The sequence below is a fragment of the Brachycentrus maculatus genome, unplaced genomic scaffold (assembly GCF_059751285.1).
Source record: "Brachycentrus maculatus isolate JH-2025_06_01 unplaced genomic scaffold, ASM5975128v1 h1tg000029l, whole genome shotgun sequence".
Lineage (NCBI taxonomy): Eukaryota > Metazoa > Arthropoda > Insecta > Trichoptera > Brachycentridae > Brachycentrus > Brachycentrus maculatus.
Window position 1 is genome coordinate 1143898 of NW_028280783.1, and position 25582 is coordinate 1169479.

Here is a 25582-nt window from a genome sequence, read left to right on the forward strand (position 1 = left end):
GGTGTACCACGAATTTTCCTTACGATCAAAAGTGCTCCCTGACTTCAAAAAGGTTCAGGGCCACTGATGTAACTGATGTGATTCTTAACCGGGGTCCATGCGTCACTAAGGGGCTATAGGAAATGCACGGGGGGGGGGGGGCAAAGGCAAAAAAATACTTATATCAGGGGGCCACAGCGTAACACATCTCGGGAAAGAAAATGGTAGTTTTATTATAGAGACCGAGCTCATTTCGGGAGAGCGACCCTTTTTTTCGACAAAAATTGGTTTTTCATAACATCCCACCCAGGCAGGTACTGCGTTTTGTCAACGTTTGTGAGTTCGTATTACTTGTTGAAATGGTGGAAGAAAATCAAAATGTTCGTGAACAGTAGGAGTAAAAAGATAAAGTAAAGAAAGCGAGTCAAGTTTACTTAAAAGGAGTCAGGCGAAGAAATTTTCAACCCATAAAAACGAAAATCAGATAATCCTTAATTAGGATTATTTTATTATATTATAATGTAGTATTGGTATTACTATAAGTTATTATAATTTATTAAGTATTGTTTTTATAAATGATTTCATTGTTTAGGATATTACAAGGTTCATATTTTCGAGAACTTGAATATTCAGTTATATTTCAGAATTTAAATTAACCTAATCATTTAGCTCCTACCCGCGTATCGCAAGGTTCAGTCAATAAAGAGTGAATGCTGGGAACAGAGTGAATGGTGCATTAAAATCAGTTTTAGCAAATAAAAATCTATCAGCGGAAGCTAAACTGGCAGTACACAATGGAGTTCTGGTTCCAACCCTTATGTATGGAAGCGAAGCATGGAGTTGGCAAAAGAAGGATGAAAGCAGACTGAATGCAGTCGAAATGCGATCCCTCAGACGAATGTGTGGCAAAACGATGTTTGATAGATGTTCGAATGATGAAATAAGGAAAGAATGTAAGGCTGAGATAAGCATTATCGATAAAATTAAGAAAGGTGTGTTGAGATGGTTAGGACATGTGGAGCGTATGAGTGAAGAAAGAACGGTTAAACAAATTTATGGAGCGAATGTAGTTGGAAAAAGAAGCAGAGGACGACCGAGGAAAACTTGGCACAATCAGGTATGTCAAATACTTGAAAGCGGCCGGGTCAGGAGTCGTAATAATCGTCGGGTATGTATGAGGAGATGCATGAATGTAGAAGAGGCAAAGAATGTTTGCAAAGGCAGAGTGGTGTGGCGTTCGATTCTCTCTGCCTACCCCTGCGGGGAAGCGGCGTGATGGTTAGTTAGTTAGTTAGTTATATATGTGTGTGTGTGTGTGTCTGTGTGTCTGTGTGTGTGTGTGTGTGTGTGTGTGTATGTATATAATGGTCTCACTGCTATCCTTGTTTTCAAATAAGACCTGTTGGAAATTGGATTTTGCATCCAAATAGTGAATCACGATTGGAGAAAAATGACTCGCTGAAGCTCGTGTTATTTTAAGACCCAAATACTCGGCGACCATATTATGAGGCGTACATATTTTTAAAAAAATGCCAATTCCTTTCCTGATGAATTTCTGTGATGGGTCTCATAAAACCCTATGTAAAAATACTTATAAAAAAACACTTACGAATTTAACAAAGTAATAATTTTATTTTTCATATTTAATTTCATGGATAATACTTGAGATATATTGGTTTGTAAAACGGCAAACGTTGGTAAATACTAAAATGCTTCTTCAATCCATGTCTCGTTACAGCGTCGACATGTGCATTGATGTTATAAAGTGATAATCAGTGTTGCATAAGCCGTCGCTAGTTTGGAAAGTCACACTACGCATTGGCCATTTAAATAATGATTTTTATTGAAATCTTAATATAGGTGAAGAAATTTATTTAGATGAGAGTATATAAAATATTATGAATAACAAAGGTGGTCTAAAAAAATAGTATAATAAACTGAAAATTATATTTTCAGGCGTTTTCCAATCTATGAAATAGTTCAGAAATATCTCGAAGACACTAATAAAAGTCTCTGTTTACTTACCATTTACAATTATAGAAAACTGTCTTGTCATCTCGGCTGTCCAAACTCAAAACACAGTAAGGGACATTTTTTTGCATTTTTTGACTAAGTAAAATCTACTTAGTCCAAAAATGCAAAAAAATGTACTACAAAAAAATGTCCCTAACTGTGTTTTAAGTTTGGACAGCCGATCTGTATAACTGTAATTTTTAAATATGAAAATAAAATTTAAAATACAATATATCATTTTAAAAATCTTGTACATGCGTACAAATTACGTATTCTATATTTGTTGTAACGTTTGAAGGTGCGTCTAGACATATTTTATTATTTTTATACATATTTGTCATATAATTTTATAACTTATTAAATATTTATATATTTATGAAATTAGATTTTAAAAATGAACAAAATTATCACTACAGTAGACCAAAGTTATGTTAAAGAAACGCAATTAAAAACCTATAAATTTTAATCCAATTTACAAATATGAATGAGTGTGTGTATATATACACACACACATTCACTATAATTACCTTGTAAATAAGTATAGGGTTAGAATGATTAAAAACAGATTTACATGTTTCAAAATATACTTTATTAAAAAGAATCTTAATATAATTAACAAAGATATAACATTTAAAAAACATTTATGTTCAATTTAAAATAACAAAATAGGCAGTATAGAAATAGATTTCGCCGCTTTATTCATGATGTATATATATATATATATATATATATATATATATATATATATATATATATATATATATATATATATATATATATATATATATATATTATATAATGAATTTGGTTTGATGCACACTAGATAATCACACGATATTTTATTTATTGGCCGTGAATCATTTAAAGCTGATGTAAAAAAGCATTATTGGAATGATTTTTTTGTAAATGTGTTGATCTTTTAAACTTAAATTACAGTTCGCTTATGAAGATTTACGCTACATGTATACAATACAATATGTTACATAACTATAAATGCAGACATATAGATCAACTTTGGTGTCAAACTTTATAACATAATATATATTTATGTATATACATAAGCTACAATCAAAATATTTTTATATGTTGGGGTTTATTTTACGAATTCGACTTGAATTTAACTTTCTCATTTTTTTATCGAGAAGAAATTTAATTATGGGTATTTATCACTATAATTATCATTTAAAACATATGTGAATTCTAATAAAAAGATTTCAATTTCAACTATGCGTGGCAGAAAAATATTTTGTAATTGATATAATTCTGTCTAGTTTTCTACCATAAACAAAACAATTGTGACTTGGCAACTGATGAAAGCTGTTTTTAAATGTTCGACACTATGACGAAATTAAAAACACGAGAACTCGGGACTAATATTTGACTATTTTCACCGACAGTGATAAATCCCTTTATCACTTTTGGTGAGAAATACAAATTTTAGAGAATTAAAAATTGCCAATTAACGAGTATGTATGTCTGCTTTGTTTAACGCATCATAGGAATTTAAAGTTACCCGGATTGGTTGTACCTACTCGAGATTTTAACCATGGGCTTTTATTTTTGGTAAAAATTTCAAAACGCTTAAAATCTACATCCTATATAAAGCAATAAAAATAATTTCGCACGAAATAAATCTTGCACATTTACACGGTTCGCAATAAAAATTTAAACCTAATGACGGCAATCCCCCATCAAACCCTTTTGGCAAATTATCGTAATCTAGAGTTGGCTAAAAATCGTTTTGTGTTAGTAAATCGGTTTGAAATACGCACGACCTTAAAAAATATCGCATCCTTCGGAACTATGAAGGAATTCCTAATACATATATTCAAAGGGTTGCTTCAAAGTGTACGTTTTCCCCTCAGAGAAGGAGCTTATTCATTTCCAGCATATTTTTTTTTATCAAACAATTTTTATGGTGTTTCCGACCATTGGCCTCGAAATAATCGTCATTACAAACGACAAATAAGACAATATCCTTAATCACATTCAACCAGGCAAAGTATAAAATCTAGGTACATGGTGACATCTTAGAATTCTATCATAGAAACTCGACTAGTGATCTAAAAGCTGTAAAAAGAACTGTGTATTATGTTTTTTATTTATTTAATTGGCTTTTATAAGCTTTTTCCATTAATCGATGAATGTCTGGCAATTTACACTTATTTTATTCAATTGCTATTATGCCCTTTCCTTATGTTCAATTTTAAATTTTAAAATGGCTGGAAATTACTAATAGCTTTTTCAAAAGTTTTCGAAAACAAAACAAAAATTACAATGACCTGATGTTTTAAAAACAGATATGATTTGTGCTTTTACATACTTTTCTCAAAAGTGTTGTATTCTTATTGTCATTTGACAATAAGAATAGTAACAGTATACCGTTCTCAGAAATTATTTAGGAATAATATTGGGTGTCTGCTGATGCTAGCAGACACAGCACAGAACTTTAAACTTGATTTATTCAGCTACAATTTCAAACTCTGTCTAGCCGAAAATTTATAACGAAAGCTAAAATAACTGAATAATAATTGTCACGTTGTGGAGTGCGAAAAGAAAATCATACATAAGTACAATTTATTAACAAGAAAATCGTGTAGGTGACTCAGTTATTTAAAATATTTTTTACAAATGAATATACTATTTACGATTTTCTTTGGTATACTAATATTACAGATTTTTTTTAAATTTACGTACTAATGAAAATATAATATAAACAACAATATATTATTTACAGGACAGATAGTAAAATCGTATGAATACAAATGTTAATTTAAAATTTATGTATGATACACACTATAAACTACACAAAATAAAATTTGGAGAATTCTTTGGTATTAGTAAAAAATGCTTATTGATTTTTTTTTATATTAATGGAAAATAAAAGAATAGAAACGAAAAGTGGTCCCATGTTTTTTTTGGTTTTCTAACTAAGGCAGATAAAAACAACCCAAAATCACAATAATATGTAATACTTATGTTACAATACATATGCACAATATATACCTTGTTTTACAATTTATTTGTTCGTTGGATAACAGTTAGTATTCATATTCCATTGAATTTATTTTTAAACAAATCAAAATCACAATTATGTGTAATATTTATGTTACAATACATATACACAATTTGTACCTTGTATCAAAATTATTCGTTGTTGTATTCATACTGCATTCAATTGTCAACATCAAACCTAGTTAATGTTTATTCTTAAAAAAATATAAAGTCTTTGTTATCATTTTGTTCAAATTACATAATACAATTTTTACTTGAACTACTATAATGTAATAAGTTGTTTAAAATCCCTTCTAACTCGCCTTTATATGTACTGATAAAATTTGAATTATTCTCACAGTATCACTTCTAATTATTATCACATGTAAAATGTGCATGTAATGTTTTAAAAAATCTTTAATAATTGTTCAGATATGTAGATAGGTTATTATTTCAGCTCGGTACTTTTAAATAAATTGCAATGACATGTTGGTAAACAAATTATAAGCTGTAATAAACAAGTATCTATACTTACATCATTTAAAAATATACACGTACATAATGTATGAATATAATTAAGAGTATTTTATTTATTTCTAGTGACTATAAATGTCATAATGACAAGTTAATATTTCAACTATTTCAGCAAAACTGAGGAGCGTGATATTGTTTTCTGACTAAAATATTACAATTATTTTGAATAAATAATGAAAAATCTATTCATAGAAATATAAATGAAGCTAAATATGAGATTGAACAATGGATTGTATACTCGTCAGACATACAGAAGCTTTCGTATATGAATGAAGCAATAGATAGATTGTGCAGTTAAAAAAAATATTTTTCTCTACGTTCATATATCATCTTATGCCCTAAAATGGGGTGGAAGAAATCACCGTTTTTTTACAAAAATTACCCTGGGTGAAAATTGTTTAGTTTTTTTTAATTAACGGGTGTAAGAATAATAGTTTTTATCAGTTCATTGGTTATTAGTTATGCGTGTGAATTTTAATTGTAAAATGAAGTCAGAAATTAATACAATGCTTAAGAGAATTTTATACCAGTAATTAATATATTTTAGTGCTCGTTTTTCTACAAATTTAAAAAATAAGTATATTAAGACATTCAGACCAAAGGTTTCTGATAAAATACATGTCTAAAAACTCATATAAGAAATTCAGAAAATTTTGGTCAGAACCTAATTAACTGTATTCTAATATTATTTTTGGACAAAAACTGACAAAATGTTCTCGGGAACATGGATGTAGACTTTACTTTACTTTAAGGATATAAAAACCCTTAAGATATTTGAAATACAATATCTAAATCTTAAGCGATATAGGAATCTTTTTTTTTCACATTACACGGCCCTTCAGATGCTGATAGTGTTTTTCAGGATAATTATCAAGACCGTTGAAATATCTTCTTGTCAGAACGACCCTGAAAACACGTTATTAGCGATATAGGAGGTATAAGAGTCCAGTTAAAGAAATCCATCAAAGTCCATATATTTTTTTTGTACTTGGGAATTATACTTGCAAACTAAATTTCTAAATATATGCTTTATATAAAACACTAATATTCTAATTAAAGTAAGCCCCCCTATTTCGTTGAGGAGGTACCGCGTTATCGGAGGGAACGTTATAAGGGGTTAATGTTTTAAATTGTATTTTTACATTTTACCCAGCGGAAATGACTGAAATGAGTAATTATTAAATAAGAATACAATATAAAAACATTTAAGCTCTACAACATTCTGTCCGATAACGCGGTACTTATCTCAACGTTATTGGGGGTTTACTATTTGTAATTTACTGTAGTTTCTTAGATTAAAGGATTAAGGTATTTTACTTAAAACGAGAAGGTTCGGAGATTTTTTCAACTGGACCACCCTTTTGTACAATCAAGATCACAATAATAGTATCAAAAAGCGAAATACATACTAAGGCAGAGTGGACCTAGGGCTGGTCTTGGCCTATCGTCCAGTCGCCTTCCATGCGCCACACCGAGAAGGCGTAGCTGAGCTTCTCGTGCGCCATGTACGAACCCTGCGGGCCTACGGTCGCCTCGCCCTCGGGGCTGGCCAGCACGCGGTACAGGAACTCGATGTAGCGCGTGGCCAGCTTCAGCGTCTGGATCTTGGACAGCTTGTCGCTCGGTAGCGTGGGGATGATCTTCCTCAGGTTGGCGAACGCCTCGTTGAGGCTCTGCGTGCGCTGGCGCTCGCGCACGTTCGCCATGACCCGCTGCGTCTGGATGTCCTCGTAGCTCTGCGAGACCTTGCGGCGCGCCTTGGGGCCTGGGCCCTCCTCGAGCCGCCTGCGCTTCCGGTCCTCGGACTGCGCCGGCGCGGGCGCGTAGGGCCGGTACAGCTGCGGGGCGTAGGGCTCCCGGTGCGCGGGTGGCTCCTCTCGCGCCCCCGTCTGGAAGGGCGCGCGCTCTCCGTGCGCCGGCAGCTGGTACGGAGAATGCTCCTCGCCCGAATACAGACACTCGCACTCCTCGTCTCCGTACTCGTCTACCGGTTCGTTCTTGAGCGCTCCGGTCAAATCCGTGTACTTCATATTCCCTACAAAAGCGCGCGCTTTTACGAAACGAAGCTCCTGGATAAGTCACTCACTGTGTTTTTAAAAGGTTTGTTATTTTTTAGTTTAATGTATTTCACTTTGAATCGAAGTAAGATAGCATTAGCGGCGTATTTCGAGGAATATGTCAATCTGTTCAGCTGTCAATCCCGACGCCGGGTGGGAGAGCGCTAATGGGTTCGGTCGTGCCGACGACGCGAGACTGTCTCTGCGACGCGCGTCCCGGGAGCGCGAGCGGGTACTACAGGAGATGGTGATCTTGTGACTGGCGGCGCTCTACTGGCCCGCAGGATAATGCATCACTGCTACTTCTCAGAACCAGAACGCCCCTACTCCGCATCAGAGGTGTTTAACCCTTTTTTATTTCGGTACTTATATATATATATATATATATATATATATATATATATATATATATATATATATATATATATATACATATATATATATATATATATATATATATATATATATATATATATATATATATATATATATATATATATATATATATATATATATATATATATATATATATATATATATATATATATATATATATATATATGTAATAAAATAACTAGGTACCTACCTATACATTTTATTAAGTACTTACAAAAAGTACCTACATATTATAAAACAGTTCTACCACAGATGTCGCATGCGTCGCACAGAATTAAACAAAAGAGATCCGATAGGAAAAAATAACTGTCAGAATCAGATAGATAGATAGATAGATAGATATAAAAATTATTATAAAGATAAATTAAGAATAAACTTTAATTATAAACTTTAATTACAAAGCAACACATTGTTTATTTTATTATTATACACCCACTTTACATATTATTTACACTTAATTTTCAAAAGGAAAATATTACCACGTTATAAAACGACAATTTTGTTAAATGGAAATGGATTATGAAACATTAGATGTATTAAAACAATTACTACAATATGTTCGGAGTGAGAGAGAAAAATTAGAAGATGATCAAAGAAAACGATTAGAAGATAATCAAAGAAGACGTGGAAATCTAAGAACTAGTGATAAAATTAAATATAAAAGTCCATGTAAAATTTGTGAAAATTTAAATAAGGGAACTCGATATCACTCTGAAGCAACGTGCTGGTTTAAAACAAAGGAGGATGATAAGATTAATAATAAAAATGAAGATTTACAAATTACACAGAAAAAGTGCTTGAAGAATGAAAATAAAAATAATGTGGAAAAAATTTCTACAAAATATAAAATAAAATATAGTCCAGAAAAGAAGAATTTCGAAGCAGATTGTATGAGCAGGAATCCAGTATTAGAATCGAAGGAAAATGCAAATGAACAATTAAAAGTTGTAAATTTGGTTAAATTCGAAGATATTTTAAAAGATCAGAATAAAAATGAAGACATACAAATAACACAGAAACAGTGCTTGAAAAATGAAAATAAAAATAAAGTAGAAAAAACTTCTACGAAAGACAAAATAAAATATACTCCAGGAAAGAAGAATTTAGAAGTAGATTGTGTAAGCAGGAATCCAGTATTAAAATCGAATGAAAATGCAGATGAACAATTAAAAGTTGTAAATTTGGTTAAATTAGAAGATATTTTAAAAGATCAGAATAAAAATGAAGACATACAAATAACACAGAAACAGTGCTTGAAGAATGAAAATAAAAATAAAGTAGAAAAAAATACTACAAAATATAAAACAAAATATACTCCAGAAAAGAAGAATTTAGAAACAGATTGTCTAAAAAGGAATCCAGTATTAGAATCTAATGAAAATGCAGATGAACAATTAAAAGTTGTACATTTGGTTATATTAGAAGATACTTTAAAAGATCTGAATAAAAATGAAGGAATTCAAAAGAAAAAAAACTTATGGATTGAAAAAAACTGTGTCTACTTTAAAAGAGTCAAGAAGAAAAAAGAAAGAAAAAAAAAAAGAACGGAAAAAAGAAAAAAAAAGAAAGAAAGAAAAAAAAAACAAGAAAGAAAAAAAAAAGAAAAAAAAAGAAGGAAAAAAGAAAGAGAGAAAAAAAAAAAAAACTTTATCATATCACTAAACTTTTACCAGTACCTTCAATACAAGAAGATGATCCGGAGGACGAGTGAAAATTTTACTATGAATTTTCATCCCCAAGGGGGGAGATGTAATAAAATAACTAGGTACCTACCTATACATTTTATTAAGTACTTACAAAAAGTACCTACATATTATAAAACAGTTCTACCACAGATGTCGCATGCGTCGCACAGAATTAAACAAAAGAGATCCGATAGGAAAAAATAACTGTCAGAATCAGATAGATAGATAGATAGATAGATATAAAAATTATTATAAAGATAAATTAAGAATAAACTTTAATTATAAACTTTAATTACAAAGCAACACATTGTTTATTTTATTATTATACACCCACTTTACATATTATTTACACTTAATTTTCAAAAGGAAAATATTACCACGTTATATATATATATATATATATATATATATATATATATATATATATATATATATATATATATATATATATATATATATATATATATATATATATATATATATATATATATATATATATATATATATATATATATATATATATATATATATATATATATATATATATATATATATATATATATATATATATATATATATAAATATATTTTAGAAGTTTCCGGGTCGATTTCCAGAGGAATCCAGTGATTTTCATATCGCTGACATTTACTCTAATATTCTCTTAACACCTAAAGCGCGATGGCCTCAAACAAAACGCGCCCAGCGGTGGTGGGTCTGATCTGACCCAGTACAGAAATCGCCTTTTAGGCGTTTTTCGTCGGGTTTTTATATTTTATATATTATTCAAAATAGCCTACATAGCAATAGGATAATGTGTCATAAGTTTTGTTTGAGAATTTTCAAGTTTTTGATAGTTTTGAAATTAAATTATCCAAGCGTATCATTTTACATCCAAACGCGACAGCGCGCTGCGGCTCACTACCACAGACTAACTAATTTATATACTCACTACTACCGCGGAGCATGTCACACGCGCATGTAGCATGGTTGGCAATGAAGCAGTGATTGTAAACATTTTTATTTTTACTGAATTCAAATAATTTGTGTTTTTAATTTTATAACTATATTTTAAGTCAACATCATAACAGATAGAATTATTAACAAAATGCAACTAAGTAATTATCTTCAAATATAAAACGTGGCAGTTAGCTCCAAAAACCACAAAATGATTCTAGGATTTTGAGTTAATATTTTAATATTTCAAGATAAATTTTTGTCCATAATGCAATTAAAATTCATTTTAAATACAGTGAAAATATTTAAATTTTCATTGAAAAATATATACGGAATTGCCCAAAATGGTGTAAATATTCATTTAAAGTTCGCCATTTCTTACATAAACATTTTGCGGGTTTTAGAAATTATGAATACAATTTTGTACGAAACCAAATAAAACTAATTATTATAAAAATTTTATATACAAGTTCGTTAGACATAATAGGTATGATATTTAATTTTATTATTGACCAATAAATTATTACCAAAAAATAAGAGGACAATCGGTACTTTTCTTGGTGAAATCGATGTTTTTATCACTTACTGACATTTCTTATAAAACCACGTTTTCCGTTGCACTTTCAAATTCTGAATCTAAGGTTTTTGAATTCTAAATCACTGTCATCTGCACTATTCTCTCACTTTTCTTTCACTTTTAGAACTGTCCAAAAGTCGTTCAATCTCGTCATGAGATAATTATTTTTTTCCTGCCATTGTGGTAAAGTGTCGAAAAGATTTAAAAAAAATAAAACTAGAAATCGTTCAAATATAAAACAGTTTATTGTGAAGGTCTGTGTTTTGTAATATTAATATTTTTTAAATGTAGATTTACCTTATAGTCTATATATATGATATTTAATCCGTCATACAAGTAAACAAATAAATCAGTTAAAAACAAATAAAAAAAAAAAAAACAATAAACGGAAACAATCGCCAAAGATTGACAATGTATGCTTTTGTTTTTGGGATTTCAAAATCACGGCAGACGGCACACTAACACATTGATAGCGAACAACTGACCTTACTCAATATGATTTTTGATATTTTATTTGTTCTTTTTTTTAAAATAACTCATTTGAATCTGGTCCGATAATTTTCGTTTGCATCTCAATTTGTAGGTAATTTTTTGAAGAACGATTACACTCAAGGAAAACGACGTAAACAAATTACCTATTACGTAATCAATAATTTTCCGCGATGGTGGGTCTGACCAGACCCACCATCGCAGAGGAGGTGTTAATATCGTCTTGGACTGGTACCTGAATGGCAGAACTAAGAAAACTCTGCCTCCTTACGATGTAGTGCCCTGTGCACAATTTGATGTGGATAAGAGTGAGAAGAAGTGAGAGTAGGTACCTTTTGTTATGCGAATACGATCCTAAATCGCTTGAAATACATACGTAGTTTAAATGTAACGGTTTATTGTTCAGCGCCTCTGGGATGAATTATAAATACTCGCGTATACCTTTTTGTGTCTTTTTTGCTCTGTGATTATTTATTCGAGCGCTGTCTTACACAAATTGGCGACTTTCTTCTTCGCCTTTCCTTACAGCCCCGGCGCTGAGCCTCCATGAGATGTCGTTCGCTTTGGCAATCACCAATATTCTGGAAGAATGGATCATTGTCAGACGGTAATATCTAATTTGACATAATCAACCTATAAAGAATTGTATAATTTATATTTGGAGCACTAACTTTGTGATTTTCCATTTATAATTAAAATGTTACTTTGTTTCAAAATCACTGTGAATATTTTATTATAACTTAATTATAATGTCTACCGAATAGCTTCGAAACCGGTAGACATTATAATTAAGTTTTAATAAAATGTTTATAGTGATTTTGAAACTAAGTTACATTTTAATTATATAAAGGATTGTATTAGACTCAGCCGATATAATCAATATTTTCATTCTTCATTTTCTTTTGGAAAGAAGATCTTGAGAGGACAATTTGCTCACCTTTCGACTTTTCAACACAGATTTTCCGCAATTAAAAATGTCAACTTGGCTAAAACATGAGTATTAATATATTTTAATACTTTTGTACGTGTATTTAAATTATATTGTGAAATGCAATTTTTTTTTTCAATTGATTGCTAATTGCTGTGGAGCAATCAGCGAGGTTTGTACCTTATACAGATGATTGATATACTTCTTCTGGGAATCGAACCCGGTATCTCCAGAACGGTGGCCGTGCATGCTGACCATTACACTACGAAGGTGGAAAAAATACATGTTTGATAAAAGTGGATACATAACACTGGTAAAAACGAAAAAATAAAACAAACCACAACGAGAAATTAAATTATTATTTAACGCGAACTTACCATATCTAGTATAAAAATGCCTATTCAAAATACATATATAATATATACATATATATATATATATATATATATATATATATATATATATATATATATATATATATATATATATATATATATATATATATATATATATATATATATATATATATATATATATATATATATATATATATATATATATATATATATATATATATATATATATATATATATATATATATATATATATATATATATATATATATATATATATATATATATATATATATATATATATATATATATATATATATATATATATATATATATATATTTATTATATTATTATATATATAAATATTAAAACCATATCCGCTCCCTAGGTGGAGCATATGGAGTCCACAAACTGTCTCCAGGCTTTTCTATCGGCTGCCTGCCTGTTTTCTGTCTCTTGAATCCTCCCTTTTTTGTCAGCAGTGGTCGTCCTGGGCGGCGCGAACCTGATGCCTTGTAAAAGAGGGAAGCTTGATGGTGGCTCTCAGGAGGCATGCGGAGTACATGTCCAAGCCAACTGAATCGCCTTTTCATGACGACAGTTGTGACCAAGATTTGCTGCGTCCAACGCCTTATCTCTTCATTCCTCACAAAGTCAAACCACCGCACCGTACGCCTAAAACTCTCCGCAGACACCTATTCTCAAAGCTTAGTACACGGCTGCTCTAGGCCCTTGTAAGGTGTCGTGTTTCACAGCCGTATAAGAGAACAGGAGCAATGGCGGCATTTGGTCTTCACTGAGTATAAATCCGATCTCCAGACAGCCTTTATAGTGTTAAATGCGGACCCTGCGAGTCGTAATCGCACTCCCAGTTCCTTTTGAAGGCTACCATTTTCAGTCACGTATACTCACAAGTACTTGAAACTCTCGATAAGCTGGTTACTCAACGTCAAGAGTAGTTGGGCATCTAGGCATGAGTTGTTGCACAACACATGGATTTTTACAACATTTATTGTTAGCCCCATGTGCGTAGAGTACCTATTTACCCTGTTGACGATTAATTGGAGACCCCCGACGGAGTCATCAATTATAACAGCATCATCTGCGTACTCTAGGTTGCAGAGTTTCCGGGAGGGGAAGATGGTTTTACCTCGGTCAGATGGTAATGCCTTTCGAAGAATGAAATCCATGTGGACATATATGTGTGTGTGTGTGAGAGAGAGGCACGGTCACTTCCTTCAGCCCTTGAGCCGGAGCCCGTTCCTACAGCACGTTCAAAAGAACGGGATCTAAAGTTTTTTTAGGTTAGTTTAGTATCAACCATGCCATGGACGAACGAGGAGTACGCGTTTGCCATGGAGGCCTACATTTTCTTCGGTCGTTCCATTATCGCAACTCAAAAAATGCATTCCAAAAAAATTCAATATCACGCCTGCAGGTTGTGTACCTGATCGTAAATCGATTTTTTGTAGGTGAACACATTCTAGGATACTACTGATAGTGTGAAAAAAAAACATAATGGACATTCCAGAACCACCAGGACGCATGAAAACACTCTAAAATGTCGCCGTCACATCTATTTCTTCGGCTTTTTTTACTCAACTCGAATAAATGCATGTGGGGAGTATGTGGTTTTAACAGGATAGCATCACGACTCACATGGCACGAACTTCCATTTCTTTCCCGAACGCCTTCATCTCTCTTAGGGGTGATCTTCAGTGGCCAGCGCGATTGCCAGATTTATTGGTTAAGGTACCTTAGGGTACCTTAACCAACATTGGTTGACACAAATTATCTAAAGACCCTTAGTCAGTTGAAGAACAACATTTGTGCTGTTATCGCTGATATGGGCACAGATATACTAGAAAAACTGGACGGAGATGTCAAAATTCGATCTCGGAGTATCGGCGAGGACGATGGCCGCTTTCAAGATGTCGTTTTTAACCCATCCGCAAATCAGTTTTTTTTCAAAACATGTATACAAAGACACTTATTGAATGTATGTCCGCAAGTTAAAAAGTTGCCCCGCCCAGAGGGGAGGTGAAATGGTTTGTCAAACAATGAGGCGCTAATATTTTGCACCTAATAAAACGAGAACAAACAAAGAGATAATCTTTAAATGCAGAAAAAGGTACCACACACTAAACAGATTGATTTTTGTGGTACAAATCAGTCCGACCAATCTTATGATTGGTCGGTTATCGCTCGCGTGTTTGAAGCGTCAAAGGCGTTTAAATTCAACCGAGTTATAAAACTAAACTATCATAGAATTATAACTTTTATTGTTTTACCAATAAATATGGTACATATAACCACAATATTATGCACGTATTTTATCGTGTGTCTAGATCAGAAATGTGATAAATTAACAAGAAAACTTGAAAAAATAACTCAATAAATAATTATACCTGGGATGTAAAGTTTTGATTTATAACTGATTTTATTTGATATTTCAATCTAAAGGATAATTCTATCCATAGTGACATTTTTGGTCAAGTGTCGTCATTAAATTTATATAGAAATTATAAGAAATAATCCATTACAACAAGCTTTCTTTACTGATTTGTAAATATTACAATAAAGTATCTTTATAATATGAACTACCACGGATGGAGGCGTGGCTTAGATTGCAGCTGATATGCGAATGTAAAATATACCTAGCCGCCAAGATTTGGCGGCAGGTATGCCGATGGGTTAAAACACGTACAGGGACGTGAAGAGAGATGCAAAGACACTTGCAGGTCTACTGCTGTGCAGAACGTGCTGTGAAGTGCAGGGACGTGCAGATACGTGCAAGTACGTGCGGACTTGGAGACACTTAGACGTGCAGGAACGTGCAAACACTGAGACGTGCAGGGTCGTGCAGTGACATGGTTATTGCTTATTCTGAGCACCTACTTTTCTATTTTGTTGTTTATGGTTCTATGGTCTTTGGTCTTTGGTACGTGTGCCCGTGGCTAGCAAGTATATAATTCACAGTCTGTAATTATCTGTCATTTTTAATCTTTGCATCCGCGGCCGTATATATCTTTGGTAATCGTATATCTTTGGTATAGTGAAAATCGGCGATTCAAAATTCAAAGCTAGGATCAGAACGGCTGTTTTCATTGTTCCTAGTTCTAGTTATATAATAAGCAGTCTGTGTTCTAGTTCCTTGGCACGGCCTATTCAGTGTATCTTTCGTCACAACTGTCTCGATCAATGTGTCTGCGCGGTGTTGTATCTTGAAATCGATTTCATTTTCTATTATTGGTCTGCAAGTTTTTTTAAATCCTCTAACAATGGATTTTAATTTTGTACGCTTTTTAGCCAACTCTGTCGGATCTACCGAACCAGCTATCAGATTGTTATGCTCGCTAATTATGTCCTACCCTATGGCGTGGATTTACCGATTATATTTACACGACAAAAGTGCCATGATTCAGCACATTTTCTTTACTTGCTGCGGAATAGGACTTGGCCTGTTTAATTTAGGAAACAATGTTATTCATAGCATCGCTGCAGTGGTATTTACGTTCGCCACTCTCCGCTTCATTGGGCCTTCCAAGAATACTGTCCTTTTGAACTTCGTTTTCCACATGCTGTACCTTTTGATCGGGTACTATTACACGCAGACGAGCAACTACGATATTAACTGGACCATGCCACACTGCGTGCTCGTGTTGCGGCTGATCGGGCTGTCGTTCGACGCGTGGGATGGGACCAAGGACTCGGAGTCGCTGTCAGCGAGCAACAAGCTGACGGCCCTTCGCCGACAGCCGAGTTTCTTGGAAATATCGTCGCACGTTTTCTTTCCCGCTAGCTTCATTGTCGGGCCCCAGTTCTCCATGAACCGCCTGCTGAGCTTCGTAAATGGAAAGCTGGAGAGCGGGCCCAAACAGAGTTGCGTCGCGGTCGGCCTGCAAAGGGCTGCATTCGGTGTGGCCTACATGCTGCTGTATCAAGTTGGCATCACTCACCTGCCTGACAGCTACTTCCTGACGGAATCTTTCCACCGCTCCTCATTTCTGTACAAGCATATTATGATTGGAATTTGGGGGAAAATATTCTTATCCAAATATGTCTCGTGCTGGCTTCTCACTGAAGGTTTGTGTGATCCTTTATTTGTTTCTCACCAGTAAAACTCATACTTTACTGACATTGATTATAACATAATATAGTAAAAACTAGATTGAAATATGTTTACATTTATTTATAAAATACATTTGGAAGTCAATATGCGCCATGTTATTGCCGATATACTCGATAAAGTTGTCCAAAATTGACTTCATGTTTGCACTTCATTCGAGCTAGCTGTGGCGCTCATATGCCCGAAATCATATTTAAACAATAAAGGCATAAAATTATCCAATAATTAAAGCCAATATCATAGACATGAACATTATTTTAATGTGTTTTTATTTTCATTTTGAATTTGTGTACTTCTAAAATAAAACATCCTATATGTTATGCAGATGCAACAGTACATATTTTGATCTAACTATTTGTTACTGATTTATTTCAGGAGCATGCATCACATTTGGAATAGCTTACAATGGATCTGATGAAAATAAAATCTCTAAGTGGGACGGTTGCCGCAATATCCGATTGAGTGTATTTGAAGGCGCTACTAAATTTGGGCATTACATTGAGAGTTTTAATTTGAATACTAATGCGTGGGTCGCCCAATATATCTACAAACGGTTGGCATTCCTGGGAAACCGACTTGTCAGCCAGATATTTACTCTTTTATTCTTAGCGATATGGCACGGCCTTCACAGTGGATACTACATTACATTCTATATGGAGTTTGCCATCATGTTTATGGAGAAAGATCTAGAAGGCATTTTGAAGAGAAATGAAGTATTCTCCAAGGTTGCCCAGAATCGCATCTTTCAAATTACTTCATTTGTACTGCTTAAGCTGTATGCCACTGTGTTTATGGGATATTGTTTGATACCATTTGCTCTGTTGAATTTCTACAAATGGTGGCAGGTTTACACATCTCTATATTTTTCCGGATTTATCTTTTTCCTTCCGTGGCCAATTTTATACAAACCGATTATGCGCGCAGTATTCAAGCCTCCAAAAACAATATCTTAAAATCGTTAATCTTCCATCTTTCATCAAGAATTAAAGAGTTAAGACTTAATAATGGATTTATTTCTTTAAATATCTTTTGGTATCGTATTTATTTGATTTAACATTTTAATTTTTTTCACAGAGATATGTAAATGTTGGCAACTACTATCTTTAATTTTACTTTTTGAATTTCTGTCTGCAATAGTATGTAATGTATATTAAATCTCATTTAACAACCTCAAAAGTGACAGAGAAGATCTGACAATTAAGAGTCTGTTGTCGACACTTTCACTTTGCATTTATAAATACTTAATTTTTTTTTAAATTTATATTTTATACTTTTGAAAAATTTTATTAAATAAGAATTTCATGTGTGAGATGCATCAGTATAGTTAGTAAACTAAAGCCATCAATGATAATTTTTTTCCACAATGTCTTCCAGATATTTCCCTATTTTTTTCATTTCAATTTTCCATATTACATCAAACCAAAAGTAATGTAAGTTTTTTCAATCCTTATGTTATCTTAGTTATGTTATCTTTCTAGTATTTTGTTTGCACATATTATAATCGCAATGGTTATTGAACTTCTCGTTTTGGGAATATAAAGAGAGTAATTAAAATTAGTGATAAACTATCAGAATATTGTTAAATATTTTATTAAAAATGGATATTTCACAGTGTCAATAAACTGGGTGATAAAAATATGGTTGAGTTTATTAACTCAGATTGGTATTTCTGCTACTTTTTATATATATATATATATATATATATATATATATATATATATATATATATATATATATATATATATATATATATATTATATCACATCATATCATATGGCTGCGATAATTATGCTTTTGGAAAAGTAAAAATATACATAAAATGTAACTAATAAAGAAATTGTGACTAATTGGTTAATATTATATTAACATAAGGTGAAAAGATATATCGCTCACTCCTTTCAAGAACGTCATAAATCAAAAATCGTGAATTTTGAGTTGTGCATCTTTTCGGAATGCCCAGAAAATGTACTACATCCCAGCAAAAGAGGCATATTTTTAACTTAATAATTGCCCGCTACAGGGCAGAAAGTGTTGTTTTTGCATTTTGAAGAAAAGGTATTGTTTAATTATTTTTTTAAATATACTTAATATTTTTCAAATAGAGAAAAAACCTTCAGGTTTTACCTAAAAAGATCTGTTGCACAGTAAAAAGTTCAATAAGTGGCTTGATATTTATTTTTAATACATTGTGTTTTATTTTTAAACTTTAAAAACGTTTAAAAATAAAACACAATGTATTGAAAGGAGTGGGCGATATGATAAACTGATGCTTCTGGGACAATAAAACACTATCTACACATAAGCAAGAGGGAACAATAACTTTGTATTTTGATTGGGTTACATGTCCCAATATGCGGCATACTTCCGGGATAGCGTTCAATGCAGAATGAGCAACTCAAATTTGGGAAAATCCCGCACTGTCTGATGTCAATCTGGTCACTTTATATCACTTGAAGTAATCTACCAATATTCAAAAAAGATATTTTTTCAGCCATCTATGTTAACACATAGTAAAAATTAAAATATCAAAAACACATTGATACATTTAATGAAATAGCAATATTAATTACCACTGTAATAAATTTAATTTTTATTTATCTGCTAATTTTAACCACTCTTTCACATTCCTTTATTTAATAATCTCAAATCTTAAGCGACCTTGCTAAAATCATAATTGCCGCAGCGATCAGTTTTTTCTTCTTATATTTATTGTGTCCAAACATTATTAGCAAAGCATTAATTATATTTGTATTTACATTGATGCGAATTAAAATATTAAACGGTATTTAGTGATAGGTAGTTATAATTTATATTTAGTTTTTACTGCGCTATTTTTACTTTATGTTACTCTTTACCATTCTATTAATGTTAAAAATATAAATATGTACCTAGAATAACCTAAAAAATGTACGAATACTAAAATATACTCCGTACTCAATAGGATTGAGCGGTTCAATAGATGTCTGTTCCAGTCCCATAAAAGTTATACTTATCATTTTATTTATCCAAGACTGCAGAAGACCAGCTCGGCTGTCCAAATTTAAAACACAGTAAGGTACATTTTTTTTTAGTAGGTTTTTTTGCATTTATGGACTAAGTACTACTACTAAGGACTAAGTAGACTCTACTTAGTCCAAAAATGCAAAAAAAACCTACTACAAAAAAATGTCACATACTGTGTTTTAAATTTGGACAGCCGAGCTGACATTGCATTCAAAAAGCATTTTACTTTCTTTTATAAAAAAAAATGAACACCTAAATTAACAATTAACTTTTTGTTGTCAAATTACATTGTTATTTCACTCCATATTTTCGCACCATTTTGGGTCAGTAAATTTATCAGTTATTTAATTAAACATATTATTCCCAGGGGGGTCAAATAAATATAAGTGATTTTTTCACTGTAATATTTATTCAATATTACCCTGGACTGGTACCCCTGAAGCGGAGGGCTGATCACCTTTCCTTTGTGTGTAAACGATCAAGATAACACTGTGTTCATATGAAGCAGTGCCCTATGCACCATTGGGGTGCGGATAAGGGTTTTATTATTATTAAATTTATCAGATAAATTTCAAGGAAACTTTTTACTACGTTAGGAGGTAGAAGAATCGGGCTGTATGTGCATTATTTGTCTTCCCAAATAGTTTATTCATATAATATAATGAGGCTCTCCTTATTTTAGTAAGATGGATCAAAGCTTTTATCAAACTGTTTTTATTTATATATCGCGTGTATTAGTCGGTTTTATGTTACCTAACAAAACAAATTTTAACACCTTTATCAGCCCAAAGGTAAATACCAGACTTATATTAGCTTATTGCTTTATCTTTATGGTTATTTTACTAATTTTATGACAAAATTTAAAAAAAAATTGCAAAATTGACAATTTCTACATGCGAGTCACACACTTATCCATGTCTCAATGAATATTATATATGTATGCAAATATTGGCTGTTATATTTTATATTTATCGTTATTTTTATTTATTTAAAACACTTGTGGTTATCATATTCCTTGGCATTAATCACAAAATAAACATATATCTTATTTATTCAGCGATAATAATAATTCTTGTGATTTTGTTAGAAATTTAAAAAAGCATTTGATGTTGGGGGCTTTCATTGGATTATTTTTCATTCGATCTTATCTGATATCGGGGTATTATAATATAGGTAGAGTACACACAACGGGGTATTTTTGATAAAGATAGAGTATACACCATATAACCTTTCACTTCAACTCATGTGACAATATTTATATTAATAGAAGTGAATTATTTTTTAATCTTGTTTTGTGAGAGGTAAAAATGAAAACTATTTGTAATAACACTTATAATGTTTTTTATGTGTATTTTAATTAATTGCATATAATATGGAATTATTAATTACACTTTTATAGGTATTTTAGTGATACCTGGCACAAACATTTATTTCTCTCTTTATTTTTTATGTGAATGATAAGTCACTTACAAACAATACAATATGAAATAGGACCTATGTAACATATATTTATTACTTTAATTTGAAAAAAAAACTTATACACACATATATAACCCCAAAGAATTTATCTCAAATTACTAATTATGAGACAGTCTAAAAATGAAAATAGATCAATTTATACAGTGTAAAGAATATGGTAAAAAGTAAACAAAGATTTAAATGTAGAAAAAAGTCAATGAATAAAAAACTAGTAAAACTAGAGGGTAAATTTAAGCATAGTGAGAATATATCAATAGTGAGAGTAAATAAAGCAAAACTTTGTTATTTTGGACATTATGGTCAGCATTTAAAAAAAAAACAAGTTTTTGACCGCCGTCCACCAATCAGAGAATCAATAACTACTATCACACTAATGCGCCTTGTGTATTATACACAAAGCATATCGGTTTAGTATAAGCGCAATGCTACATTGCGGTCAGTCTACATAAATATATTTTGAAATCATTTATCTCTGGTCTAAAAGACCAATAAATATAATTACTATAGTTTTTTGAGTTTTTTATAATTATGGACTGTGGATAAGTTTTATATATTGTCATTTTAACCCATGTGAAAAAGAATATATTTTTTATAGATATTGAAATAGTGCCAAATTTATAATGGGCTTATAATTTCCATATTCACCTTGACTTTACTATCAAAATATTACTTTTTTTCTGTCGTAAATGCTTATAAATTTTGTCTCATAATTCTAGATTAGAGATGAAATGGATAGTATTTGGGCAGTTACCAGATATCGGGCATAGCTTTTGGTCGGAGCCCCGAATATTTGGTGTAAGATGTGTGCATTTCGCGCAAGTCACAGCACAGCACAAATGATGACTCTTCTCCGTCTAGCAGAAAAAGAAATACAAATGCTGAAGATATTGGTATTATACCACTGAAAAAAGTAAAGTATTGACAATGTTGTAACAGACAATTACAAATTATCCAAACCGATAATATGTGGGAGATGCTGTGGCAAATTAGCCACAGATTGTCATTCAAAAACTTTTAAACACCAAACTATTTAAATTTAATAACTTTTTTTTATTCACCACTGTGTACCTCTTATTAACATTAAGTACATTCTATCAAATAAGTTTCAGGATTGATCAAATGAAACACAAAGCTTATAAGCTTCAGAAACGAGAAAAAGTCACACAGAACAAAACCTGGTTAACATGTTAGTTGTTTAATGATATTCCAATAAATATTGCCTGGGTTTTTTGTTTTAGTATTATAATTACTGTAATTAATATATTTGTAAATCTCATGGAAATTTTCAAGCACAGAAAAACAAAAATTTTGCTAATGTTCTCCCAGGTATAATTTATTACAGATAATGTTTTGAAACGTGACTCGTGATGAAATCAAAAGTATTGAACTTGTGATTGAATTTACATTACATGTGACTTCAACAGATTTATTACACCCTATAATTATGTTAAATTTGGTTAGATTTAAAGAATATTTGCTGTACATTGATATTTATTTTTCATAGGTAAAAAAACTATTACAGCTACTACAAACCCAAATATATACATATACGAGGTCTGATAAAAAAATACGGTGAAAGAATTTTTAGAGCTGCAACTGATGATGCTACATCCATTTCATGCCATATTTCTAATAGCTTCATCCGCTGAGACAGACTGTTAAGTTTGAATACATTATAACTAGATAGTCAGTCTCCAGAGCCGATAGAGTGAGACAGTGTTTATCGCGTCTGTCGCGCATCATGGATTTTTAACAACGCCAAAAAGTGCCAAAGAAGCTCATGAAATATTAAAATCGGTGTACGGCGATAATGTAGTAGTAATACTTCTATAAAGGCGTACTGCGACGTTTGCTAAACGATATGCGAAGAAAGAGTATGGCTTCCTTCTTCATCACAACAATGCGCCGTGTCACTTGTCGCATCTGATTTGCAAATTTTTGCCTGAGTAAAATCTTCCTGTGTGTCCACTCTACCTTACTCACCAGATTTATCGCCATGTGATTTCTGGCTCTTCCCAAAAATAAAAACCTTGCTAAAAGGAAACGAAGGAGGATTTTGAGGATGGTAGTGTCCAGAGGGAACTGAATATACGGCTTGGAATGGCAGGAGCTATATTCAATAATGCGCAATGGACTCACTGCTTTACTCGACAATAACCAAGTGTTGTCTCTTTAACGCCTGCATCCTAACAGTGCTGCTGTACGCGTGTGAGTCATGGCACCTTATTAAAGCTCTGAGCATGAAACTAGTAAGTTTTGAAAATAGGTGCCCGAGGCAAATACTGGGTCTAAAGTGGTATGACTTGTCAGGAATGAGGATGAGGAGAAGAACCCAATAGCCCCTCATACTGGAAGTCCTGAAGAGGAGAAGGTGGACATGGTGGGACACGTCCTTAGAATGCCACCTGAGAGCATTAACCCCTCATGTCTCTTCTTCCAATCCCGGATTCCGGCGCCCCAAAAGGCCGCTGACAACCATTCACCGACTGTACTCACTGGAACACCGAGATGCTGGACTCACTTGGGAGGAAGCCAAGGAGATAGCGTGACAGAGTGACTTGGAGACGTCTTGTGTTGGCCACATGCTCCACCTAGGGAACAATAATGGAGAAAAAAAAACGTATGACACCATTCTTGACATTGGAGATGGCTGAAAGAGCAGCTGAAAGCCCTTTCGAAAAAAGCCTTCCAAATATGTTTCCAGTCATGGATTCAACATAAGGATAAGTGCATCTCTACCCAAGGACGATTCTTTGAAGGAGATCAATTCCATTTCCAAGTAAACTTATTACTTTGTAATAAAATTATTCACCGTATTTTCGATCACTCGTATATATAAAACATGTTTATATAAGTCAATATTTTTCTAATAATTATACATGTCAATAGAGATATATTGAATACTAAAATATGTATTCATAAATAGATACGTTTTAAACATTAATACATATTAAATATGTATTGACATTTAGAACACCCTCGAGTGGGATGAATGTTGTCATATAGTCTTCCTTATGTAGGGATACCAATAGTCTGTATAAGTGGTGCCATTCTCCTCCAGCTCTGCATCCACCTTGCGGTAGTATTAGACTGCATCTTCCAGATTGTCTTGCCAATTTGTATACTATTATGTTTAGAAATTATGTAAACGTGCGACTATAATATTGATGTTAACGATGTTTAATTGTTTAGCAAATAATAGATATGTCCTTTTTCAGCAGCAAAATGCCTTTCTATGTCCATAAAAAAAACATTTATATGTCCATCATTTAAAAAAATATTGTAAGTTAGCACATGAAAGTCATGGGAAAACCTTTTGTGGTATTTTTTGCAGTCAAAAATATAGCAAAATTATGTGGTCACGATAAAACTATTCAATTGTGAAAGTTGTACAAATAAAACATTCACCATCAGTTAAATGAGCACAATTTAAAATTTTATCTTGTTTTAGTTTACATAGCTGCAAAAATGTACATATGTACTTGCTTTTTTTTGTATTAATAAGTTGTCAAAATATACAATGGATCTACAAATTTGTATACTATTTTTTTTAAATTCTACTTGTGATATTAGATCAGATAAAAAAATAATACTGTTCTCATTAATTCTACACCGATCGCTCAAAACACCCAAATTTCGTAACATGTTTCCGAAGCAGCAGTAATATGTTTCCCAAATATACTCTTTGTCCAAAGGTGTAGGTATTTTTTCAGTTCTTATTCTGCATTTTTCCACAAAAACATCTTAGCCATAGGAGATTTACTACCTTCTTACTAAAAGTCTCCTAATTAGAATGTATGTACTTAATTAAAATTAGTTTTGATGTTTAGCATAAATGGTGTCTATATCCTGAACGAATAAACATTTTTTAATGTATGAAAAAAAAAAAATTCTGTGAAAATAAGATTTATAAATGAAAATGTTGTTTTATTTTTTAAATACTACCTTTTATAATTTGAAAATAAGATAATATTAAAAATATTATTTTTAAACTGTATTATTTTTACATTT

At 32.0% G+C, this 25582-nt stretch overlaps 2 protein-coding genes across 2 annotated transcripts; one reads left to right on the forward strand and one right to left on the reverse strand.

Annotated features, from left to right (window-relative positions):
- Positions 1–2790: 2790 nt before the first annotated feature.
- Positions 2791–7836, reverse strand: LOC148312913 (twist-related protein-like). Its single transcript, XM_088271361.1, has 2 exons — positions 6930–7836; positions 2791–6426 (listed from the first exon to the last, which is right to left on the reverse strand). The coding sequence occupies exon 1, from the start codon at positions 7548–7550 to the stop codon at positions 6945–6947; it is 606 nt and encodes a 201-aa protein (XP_088127487.1). The 5' UTR covers positions 7551–7836; the 3' UTR covers positions 2791–6426; positions 6930–6944.
- An 8061-nt stretch (positions 7837–15897) lies between these two features.
- On the forward strand, positions 15898–18312 carry LOC148312914 (lysophospholipid acyltransferase 5-like). Its single transcript, XM_088271859.1, has 2 exons — positions 15898–17046; positions 17465–18312. The coding sequence occupies exons 1-2, from the start codon at positions 16242–16244 to the stop codon at positions 18040–18042; spliced, it is 1383 nt and encodes a 460-aa protein (XP_088127985.1). The 5' UTR covers positions 15898–16241; the 3' UTR covers positions 18043–18312.
- The last annotated feature ends 7270 nt before the right edge of the window (positions 18313–25582 follow it).

Bases quoted from the DNA above. Each gene is read 5' to 3' on its own strand.
- LOC148312913 (XM_088271361.1), bottom strand. From the start codon at position 7,550: ATGAAGTACACGGATTTGACCGGAGCGCTCAAGAACGAACCGGTAGAC.
- LOC148312914 (XM_088271859.1), top strand. From the start codon at position 16,242: ATGGATTTTAATTTTGTACGCTTTTTAGCCAACTCTGTCGGATCTACC. The intron at 17,047-17,464 runs GTTTGTGTGATC...GATTTATTTCAG, and splicing joins GTGCTGGCTTCTCACTGAAG to GAGCATGCATCACATTTGGA.